This window comes from Orycteropus afer, unplaced genomic scaffold (genome assembly GCF_000298275.1).
Source record: "Orycteropus afer afer isolate SDZICR_OR568_19922 unplaced genomic scaffold, OryAfe1.0 scaffold00223, whole genome shotgun sequence".
Taxonomy (NCBI): domain Eukaryota; kingdom Metazoa; phylum Chordata; class Mammalia; order Tubulidentata; family Orycteropodidae; genus Orycteropus; species Orycteropus afer.
The window spans coordinates 1656990-1667901 of NW_006921810.1; the positions used below are offsets into that span (position 1 = coordinate 1656990).

Consider the following 10912-nt stretch of genomic DNA (forward strand, 5'->3'; position numbering starts at 1 on the left):
TAAAAAACTCTCAGTACTAATACATAATTCTGACGAACACAAGGATATTCAGAGTTGTACTGTAGAAGTTCATTTTCAAAAGATAATTGATAAGGTAAGGGATTTTCACTAGTTATTTGAAACTTAGCTAAGGAACACAAAGGGCTTCAATACATTGTACATTCTTATTTTTGGTTTAAATTGGCTTTTTAAAATTAGAATATAATTTTTGCAGAACAGTTATTGATTCCATTACTTCCATAGCCATATGTACTTTTAGAGAATGTTACTGGCTATTAAACTTAAAATATTAAAATTCTTAACCAAAGAAAAGAATTATAAATCATCATAGTAATCTTTACCTTTTTGGAATAAAACAATTGAGCAGTTTTAGTATCCTGAATGCTAAACAGACATTCTTTTACTATAAATTTTGAGATCATCTTAAAAGTTATATTTTTACTGCTTTAAAATAGATTGCTTATAGTTAAAAATGTTACAATGGACTAATTTTACTATCTTCATTATTTTAATTCAGGTGAAATTTAATGCTGTTAGTAATCCTACATATTTGTGATGTGAAAGAGCTTTGCTTTAGTTCGAAGTATTGTGTTTAAGCCCTTTTTAAACAGGGAAAGGTCAAGCTGACATGTTTGTTTTCTAGAATACCGATTTAGATTACTTGCATGGTTCTGTTTTGTTTTTTTCCTTCTGCTTATTTATTTATTTTGCTAATTTATGGTTTAAAAATGTCTGAATGTAGCCTAAAACTATAGGAAACTATATAATGGAATGAGTTTTTTGGTTTTGTTTCTTACTTTTGTGTTATGTGTGTGTATAACAGACTTTAAATCTATGCTTTCTATTGTACAATTTGGGTTGGGATAGCCAATAAATCATATTTGATTCCTTTGCTCATTACATTTGATTTGTGTACATTTTTTTAATAACCATAACTTTAATATGACAGCACTTTTTAAGTGAATGGGAAAGTAAATTTTATCATTTAAGTAGATTTGCACTTGATTTTTTGAAAATCAGTTTGATTGTAAAAAAAAAAAAAAAAAAACGGGCATATAGTTAATTATTTGCAACTTTCCTTTTACTTTCAATTAATCACGCTTTATTACCCCCAAAAAAACTATAAGCCATATCACTCTATTACTACCTACTTTTTCCTTGCATGGTCTATTATTGCAGCTTTTGAAAAATGAAGTAGTAATTTAATCTGTTGTTATTGTTTAATAATTTGAATGGGTTTGTTTTGAGTGAGGTAGAATTTTTATCCCCCTTCATCAACTCTTTGTTTTCTCAGTCAGTATGTTTTTAGGTTTGTTTGGAGGTTGGGTTTTTTTGGTTGTTGTTGTTTGGTATTTTAGTTTTTGTGATCCCGTGAGTCCGGAACCAAACAACTTGGAAAATATGCATTCTTTGCTAACCAAAGTTATTTCTGAGAATTACTTCTAGTTTGCTGTGTGCTGCATGTTCAATTGAAGTTTAAAATCCATAGAATTAGCTCCTAAGTGAAATTAGAAGTAGACTTAAGATAACTTAATACCAGCAATTGTTTTCTGGTTTTGTTTTTCCCAAAAACAGGAAGGAGATGATTATGAAGTCATTCCTAACAGTAACTTCTATGTATCCAGAACAGCCTACAGAGATAATACTTCCGTCTACCATATTAGTGGGAAGAAAAAGACATTTAAAGATGTTGGGAATCTTCTTCGAAGCCATGGAATTGACTTGGACCATAATAGATTTTTAATCTTACAAGTAAGTTTATTAAAGATACCAAGTTTCTCTTAGCTTTGTGGAGGTGGGTTTGTTTTGTTTTCTATAAACGTTTCGGGTTTTTCCCCTGTTGGATGTATTTTTGAGGCCTTAAAGTACTGTAGCAGCACATCATGGTTTACATACTACAGTTAAGATGCGAATCATCATTTGCTGCTCTAGAAATTTAAGGATATTCATTCAAAAACACTGTATTTTTGTCATCAGATACTTGTATTATGTTTGGATGGACTGACATACTTGTTCCGCTCTAGCAGCACGTAAATATTGGCGTAGTAAGATAAATATTAAACACCAATATTATTGTGCTGCTTTAGTGTGACAGGGATATAACAACTATCATTTTCTATTTGTATTTCCCTTGAAGATTTTTTTGTTGTTGTTGTTAATTTTACTATGTTTTTAATGAAAGTTTACATTGCAAGTTAGGTTACAACCTTTGACAATTTTTACAAAAATTGAGTAATAACATTAGTTACATTTTTCACATCGTGTCAGTATTCTCTTTAATTGTGTCTGATTGTTCCATTACGAATACCATACTCTGGTTTCCTTGCCCCCTTATCTTCTTGAAGGTAATGTTTCAAATGGGATTCATTATCTTTTAATAGTGTACTATTTTCCCTAATTTTTGTCTTTATCTCTACTAATGTAATACAACAAACAGAAAAATGAAAATAAAAATCTGTATACTTAATGCTCAACAAAATTACCTAATCACCTAATTTAATCTTATTAACACGTAGAATGGTAAATTAAGAGTATATTCGAAGTTTTGTTTTGTTTTGTTTAGAATGAGCAATTTTTTTGAACTGCTACTGTCAGTAAATCAGAAAGTAACTTTGATGTTTCATTCTTAAGTATTACAACTCTTAAAAAAGAAAAAAATTAGGAAGTGTAAAAATTAAGTACCTGGTGTTAAGTGGATTTTTATTAGAAATTCTGCATTATTTATTCCTACCAGCACTGCTTGGTTAAAAAAAAAATCCCTTATCTTTTTCCCTGTACCTTACCTTTCAAATAAAACCTTAGCTTTATCAGACATTTTAAAATACCTATTTTATTTGAGGTTGTCTGCTTTTCATAGGTCCTATCTAGAATTGCCAAGAACATAATAGTAAAAGCAAAACTGGTTAGTGGGAAAAAATTACTATTAATATTCTTTAGGGTCTTTTGTTGCTGATACTAAAATAAGTTGGGAATTTTAATTTGACATTAAAAGCTTTATAACTGAGTGTTCTCAATACCAAACTTAAAAATGTTAGTCCCTGTTTCCATTTTAACTTTTCTTCAAATATTTAAAAACAAAGAAAATAACTACTTTTAGACATACGTAGTATGCAAGGTAAATCAGTATCATTCTAGAATAACCTGTATATGTGTCTTTTGTTACCAGGCACAGTACATTAGTAATACTTCTGTAATGCATACTTACTCTTAAAAATGAATGCTGGGAGATGAGCTAGACTTTTATATTCTGAGGTTTGATTTGGTTGATTATAGATAAAAAGTTACGTCCTTTTATAATACTAAATTTGATGATGAAACCTATTGTTTGCAGAAAAGTATACTTAATATTTGTCTTCTGTTTATTCTTTGCTTTATTTTCATTCTAGAAAAATGAAAGTTTCATACTTGTGCAAAGACTGATCAAACTAGAGTGGACTGCATTTTAACCTTTCTAAGGATAATTGTTTTCCCTGAATGTAGCTTCCCTGTATGCAATTCAATAATAAAGAAAGCTAGTAAAGTAATAACTTTCCAAAGAAGTATATAAGAATTATTTATAAGTTGTTGACTTTATATTAAATAATATGCTTCTGAAGTAACTGGAATGCTTAACTCATTTGCCTCATAATAATTTGAACCTTTTTTTGTGATCTGAACAATTAAATTGTACTGAGCATTTCTTCCCAAATAAGTTTATCAGTAAAATTTTCAAGTTTTAACAGATTAGATTCAATTCTACTAAATTTACAGATAAGAACCGTAGGAATGCATCTGTTAGGAAGAAAAAAAAAACAGGAATTGAGCTAGGTAGAACTAAGGTGTTCTGTGAAAAATTTGAGAGAAAGTGGTGATAGTGTCCATAGATTTTTATTTAATTTTTATCATCATAACCTTAGATTCATACACTGTAGATTTAAGGCACTTGATGGTAAGTATGTGGGTTTCGTTACCTTCTCTACTGCTGAATAAAGTCTCTCTTAAAAATTAGCCTTGTTTTGGGAACGTGGGGATAGTATCCTAAATTGCCATTCAAGGCATAAATGATAACTTTGAATAAAATACATAAACTCTCTGTCCCATGGTAAATGATTAATAGCCTAAGGAATCTAAGTTTAATAGAAGTAAAAATTTATTAAGTTAAAAACACTAAATTTTAGAAGTTCACATGAGTAATTTTTTAACTGTGTCTATCTGTTGGCTTGGTTTTTAAAGTAAGCATTTCTAAGATTTGAATTCATTTAAAATTTCATCATTTGACCTTTCATATGAGTACCTAATGAAGAACCATGCTAAGATGCTATCAGTGACATAAAAATGGTTAAACCTTGTTTCTTGACCTTAGAGGCACTTACATAGGCCCTCAAAAAGTATTTGTTATAATTGACCATTGTATTTTCCATGTGTTTATTTCCCCATTTATAAATACCTTGTTTGGGTACCTCCATCTCCTTATAATAATAAACAATTATTAGTCCAAACGAGTAGGATTTTATTAGCTCTGTATAGTATTAATGGGTGACTTATTTTCATGACTTACGAATTAGGTTTAATTGGTTTGGGTATACTTGCTCCACTCAGGGTTAGGGGAATGGTAACGATGATGCTTTTACTGCAGCTCAGAGTTATTACATTAATGATTGCCGTTTTAAGAATATTTTTGTAAACTCCACAAAAGCCACAATTACTAGCATAACCTTCATTTTATACAAATTTCCAGTTTATGTGCTTTTATATTCTTATTAGGATCCCTAGTAGCACAGTAGCATAGTGGCTAAGGCACTTGACTGTTAACCAGAAGACTGGTGGTTGAAACCCAAGGAGGGGTCGCTAGGAGTCGGGTCTGACTCGAGGGCACATAACAACAACAAGTGGCACGGTGGTTAAGTGTTTGGCTGCTAACCAGTAGATTGGTGGTTCAAACCTACCACTTGTCCCATGGGAGAAAAATGTGCTAGTCTGCTTCTATAAAGATTTATAGCCTTAGAAGCTCTGGGGCAATTATACTCTCTTTTAGGTTCACTAGGAATCAAAATTGACTTCGCAGTGGGTATTTTCATATTATAAAATCTGAGTTAAAATTTAGAAACTAAAATAATATTTAGTAATTTTTGAGGTTAGATTAGCTAAGATTTGAGTTGTAAGCTAACCGTTGCTTCTTCCTTTTTTATTCCAGTATACATTTCCCAAGCAGTAACTTGGCATAACATACAAGCTGTTTATGTTCTAGTCGTTTCATCTGTAGAAATAAGTCTGTTCTGTAATATCAAAATAAATTTTTACTTTATTAATAATATCTGTTATCCAATGGTGTCTGATTAAACAATTTCAACTGTAAAAGAAAATAGGAAGCTATCGCTAAGCAAACAAAGTAGATATAAAGAATACCACCCTCATAGTGATGATGGTTGTACAACATGATGAATACAGTTAATGTCACTAAATTACACATGTAAAGACTACTGAGTGTTTGTTACAGACGTGAGACATACAATTAAAAAAAAAAAATCACCTTCTAAAGTAGTATCCTTCTGCTCACTTCTTTTAGATAAATATTAACCTTGGCAATGTGGTTTCTTGGCCTCTGGTACCTTGTTGTTGTTATGTGCCGTCGAGTCGGCCCCGACTCATAGCGGCCCCTCCTTGGGTTTCCGAGGCAGTAGCACTATGGAAGTAGATTGCCCCATCTTCCTTCCGAGGAGCGGCTGGTGGGTTTGAACCGCCAGCCTTCTGGTTAGCAGTCAAGTGCCTTAGGCACTATGCTACCAGAGCTCCCTCTGGTACCTTACAAGAGCAAATTAAATTGCATTAAGGAAAGATAGAGTGATGATGAGAAACAATAACTTACAGCTCACTGAAAAATGAATGTAATAAAAATTAACGAGACAAACTATTCAAAGCCCAGCTATTCTGGGCCATTTAATTTAGATATAAACACCCATATTCTTAAGAATTTTTGAGGTCTTATTAGGGAAAACATCATCTTATAGCCATATACAGGAGCTCTGGTGGCATAGTGCCTAAGGCATTTGACTGCTAACCAAAAGGCTGGAGGTTCAAACCCACCAGCCACTCCTCAGAAGTTAGATGGGGCAATTACTTCCATAGTGATACAGCCTCAGAAACCCAAGGAGGGGTCTCTGTGAGTCAGATCCAACTCGACAGCAATGAGTTTGGTTTGGTTTTTATAGCCACATACTGTTAGACTTACTGTATCTTTGGCTTCTACCTACTAGACACTGGTAACACATACCTTAGTTGTGATGACCAAAAATGTCTATTAAAAAAAAAAAAAACTCGCCGCCATCCAGTCAATTCCCACTCACAGTGACCCCCTTTGGATTTCTGAAGCAGTAAATCCTTGCAGAAGTAGGTTGTCCGGTCTTCCTTCTGCGGAATGGCTGGGAGTGTGAACCACCAACCTTCTGGTTGGCAGCCATAGATGTTGCTAAATGTCCAGAGGATAGGGGGGTGAAGAGAAAGGAGCAAATTGGCCTTAGTTGAGAAGCCTTGATCTGTATTTAAATATGAATGAAGGATATTTTACCTATTTATTCCTTTTAGATTTTTAAGGTATACTGTAAATTAGATTATTGCAGAATGGTATAACATTGGTACCCTAGTTTTCCATCCAACAAAGCCTTCCATAATCCTTTGGTATTATAAGTGTCCCCTTGCAGGATGTTTGTCATTTCTGGGTTACTTGTAAAAACCATAGTTGACATTTTCCATGGTTGCTGAATGCCCCTGATTTAATATGAACATACCTTAAAACAAAGGAAGTGTATAGTAAATGATGTTATGTGCCGTCGAGTCGGCCCTGACTCATAGCAACCCCTCCTTGGGTTTCCGAGGCAGCATCACTACGGAAGTAGATTGCCCCATCTTCCTTCTGAGGAGTGGCTGGTGGGTTTGAACCGCCAGCCTTCTGGTTAGCAGTCAAGTGCCTTAGGCACTACACTACCAGAGCTCCCATATAGTAAATGTTGTTGTTATGTGCCGTCAAGTCGGACCTGACTCACAGTGACCCCTCCTTGGGTTTCCGAGGCAGTATCACTACGGAAGTAGATTGCCCCATCTTCCTTCCGAGGAGTGGCTGGTGGGTTTGAACCGCCAGCCTTTTGGTTAGCAGTCAAGTGCCTTAGGCACTACGCTACCAGAGCTCTTATATAATAAATAGAAGTGGGGGGAAAAATTCTTTAAACTCTTAGTATGCTTTAACAGTAGGAAGTCAAGACAACATTGCTAGCATATTAGAAACTTAGAACATTTTTTGTGTCATCTTGCCACCACTATTTGTGAGAGCCTTGGTAGAGAAGAGTGACATTAAATTTGCATAGATGCTTTTAAATTATTTCAGGATTTATTTAATTTATTGTTGCCCTAAATTAAAATTACTTGTTAATTACTCACATGGGGTAGATAAATTTTCTGAGAAATAAGTCCTCTAGACAAAGATTGTCAGCCCATAGATAAAATGTTAGATGGCACAAAATGGAAGAAGACAAAAGTAAATGGCATCTGAAATGGTAGCCTGCGGTCAAGCAGGCAAAAAACATTGAAGAACATTCAGTCACAGAAGAGGCCCAGGTAGCCATCAGGGCCATAGCAGTCCTAATAGTGAAAGGACAAGTAAAGGCTAAATGTGTTAGTATGTTGATTCAAATATTGCTAATCTGATAATACGGTAACTGGTAAAGAAATGACTACGCCATCTCTAGGGTAAATAGTCAAAATCTTGTATTGAAAAGCCAGAGAAGATGTGTCAGTATTGGGCTATCTAAAACTGAATATTACATGAGACTGGAGACAGAACTATTGTGATTCATGAACTTTCTTGTCTTTCTTTTTTAACTGGGCAGAGAGGAGCAAGTAACTAAAAATAAGCAACCACTAAGCTTTCTACAAAGTTAGGCACTCTCCTAATACCTACCTGTACTTCTATATAGTCTCTATGAGAAGTAATTTGGCCAGGGAAAGTGTGATACTTTATCACTGTAGATTCTTTACACTGAGTTCCAAATTTTCATTATCTGAAAAATGTTTACTTATGGCCATTTGACTCATATGGAAGTTCTCTCAGCATAGTATTTAATTGATCTTAAAGTCAGATGTTCAGATACTCAATTTGAATTAGGTAGTTTATTGGAACATCAGGGTGTGCTGTTATTTCTTACTTTTGATTACAAACACTGATGCTGCAACCTCTAGATCAGTAGTTCTCAACTAGGAACAGTTTTGCTGCCTTCACTTCTCCTACACACTGACATAGCAATATCTAGAGACATTTCTGGTTACTACAACTAGGGGGTATGCTACTAGCTTCTATAGGAATAAAGGCTGAAGATGCTGCAAATCATCCTACAAGTCCCAGTACAGCTCCCCACACCAGACTGTCCAGCCCAAAATGTCAGTAGTGCCACTATTAATAAATCGTACTCTAGATAAATCTTTAATGATTTAAAGAGTCTTGGTTGCTTCATTGACTAGAATTCATCTTTTTGTGATCCAAAGTTTTGAACATTCTACTAGGTTTAGAATCCATTTAAATTGTTGTTGCAAACATTTGAAAGGAGCTGACAGTTGAAAACTCAATGACATAATATATAAGTACTTTTTTTTTGTCCCATACATAATACATTAAACTGGATGGAGAACATCTGAAAAATAACAGGCTTTTTTTTTTTTTCCAAAACTTTATTTCGGATAATCATGTGCTAAAGGAGTGTCAACATACAGAAAAATGATGTAGTAAAATTAAAATGTTAATTAAGGCTTTGAACATTTTATCTTGTGCTATATTTTAAATTTTTTACTTTTCATAATTGGGGCTTTTAATAACTGACACTTTGTCATTAGCAAATTTTACTTCACTTTTTTGATTCAGGCATGTACTAAGGAAATGGAAAGGGCTGAAATATTCAAATTGAAAGAGTACTGTACCTTTTAATGTACATACTTATTTTCTTCTCTTTCTCATCTTTACTATTTTACTGAAAATAAGAGGTATATTTTTTTTCTACTCGCCTATCTTCTGTTGTAATAGAGCGCAAGCGACCACTTCTGTGATGTTCACTAGTAGTTTTTTACTTGAACATATTCAGACAGTTTCTGTCCACCATCAGACTAAACGGTTGCCTGGCAGTCCTTAAGCTTATTGAATGTGGGTAATTATTTTTTTCCCTCTTTTTCCTTTATCTGTGTGACCTTTATAATTTAACTGCATGTAGAAAAATATGTAAAGTTCACTTAAGATTTTAATTTAATTATAGTTCAAAGTTGTTATATTAATAATTGCAAACAAATATGGTCCACTATCATAAGAACTAACTAGTGCCATTAGTTTTCTCTAGTCAAGGTGGTCATTTGGGTTTCTACTATTATTACTGTGAGAAATAAATTCCCTTTCCATTTAAGGCTCTTATTTTTTGAAAGTTAGGACATTAAGCTTGAGACACCCCTATGATGCCCAGCACTTCTTGAGGAACTTATGACAAGAGATTGACAGAGAAAGTTAAATAAATAGTAACCACCTTGGGGACAGAGTTCCTGCAGTTTAACCATGAGGATCTTTTTGAAAATTCTTTTAGAACAAGTGCTCTGTTTATATAAAATAGTACTTGATAATGTTGACATAATAAATGTATTATAGATTATATGAATACCTTGCTGAATTTTGCTTAATAGAAAAGTGATTTATTTATAATGAAATAGCGTTGTAGGTGAGAAACTTTCCGTTGGCATATATGTGGTGTATTATAATTTTAAAGATGTAGAAATAAATATTTCTTATCCCCTTCTTTAAAACTCTGAGGTCCTGCTGGCACAGTGGATAAAGCCTGTGGCTGCTAACTGAAAGGTCAGCAGTTTGAACCCACCAGCTACTCCACAGGAGAAAGATGTGATTGGCCCCTTCCATAAAGATTCACAGCCTTAGAAACCCTTTGAGGCAGTTCTACTCCGTCCTGTAAGGTTGTTTAAGTTGGAATTAACTCCCCAGCTGTGGATCTATTTTGGTTATGTAAAACTAGAGCTTATTTAGAAGCGTATTAGTGCAGAGAACATTTTGATTTGTATACCATTAAATCTCTTTAAAGTTACTCGATATACATCATTTAGTTGTTCATTACTATTGGGTTTGTTAATTGACTCTTCCTAAATCTTATTAAAATTTGATTTATCTAAACATATACGATGAGTGTATGAAATATGATTTTTTTAAAGGGTGAAGTTGAACAAATTGCTATGATGAAACCAAAAGGCCAAACTGAACACGATGAGGGTATGCTTGAATATTTAGAAGATATCATTGGTAGTGGACGGCTAAATGAACCTATTAAAGTCCTTTGTCGGAGAGTTGAAATATTAAATGAACACAGAGGAGAGAAGGTGAATTTTCTGTAGTTTTTCTTGAAACTCAGAATGTTTCGTTTATGGCTTACTGATTATACTGAGTCAGATACTCAAGTTATAGTGGTCATAAGAATTACAGGCAGTCCCTAGGTTACAAACTCCCACTTATTGCCATTAATACACAACTTTGACTTTACTTGGGAACAATTGAAGCAACCCCTTCTGGCAACAAATTCTTCATCATAATCACCTTCATTTGTTGTGTGTACAGCTTTTAAATCTTTGAAAAGGTTTCCAGCCTTTTCTTGCACTAAAAAGTAAGGCTAAATAAGAACTGTATGCAACTGTTCTGATTTGCCTCCAAATTCAACTTAAACACACATTTAGGAACAGATCTCTTTTGTAACACAGGGAATTGACTGTATTGGAGAAATGTTTACTATTTTAAATTTGAATTGATATTTTTCTTGTTGCTGTCATTAAAATTGGAGCTCTGGTAGCATAGTGGCTAAAGCACTTGACTGCTAACCAGAAGGCTGGCGGTTCAAACCCACCAGCCACT

The 10912-nt window shown here is 33.7% G+C and overlaps 1 protein-coding gene across 1 annotated transcript in view; it reads left to right on the top strand.

The window, feature by feature from the left end:
• SMC4 (structural maintenance of chromosomes 4) overlaps window positions 1-10912 on the top strand; it is a 39402-nt gene that overhangs the window by 1927 nt on the left and 26563 nt on the right. Inside the window, exons 3-5 of the mRNA XM_007948774.1 lie at window positions 5-94; window positions 1576-1752; window positions 10222-10386. Of these exons, the coding sequence (XP_007946965.1) occupies window positions 5-94; window positions 1576-1752; window positions 10222-10386 (432 nt within the window). The remainder of the gene's footprint in view (window positions 1-4; window positions 95-1575; window positions 1753-10221; window positions 10387-10912) is intronic.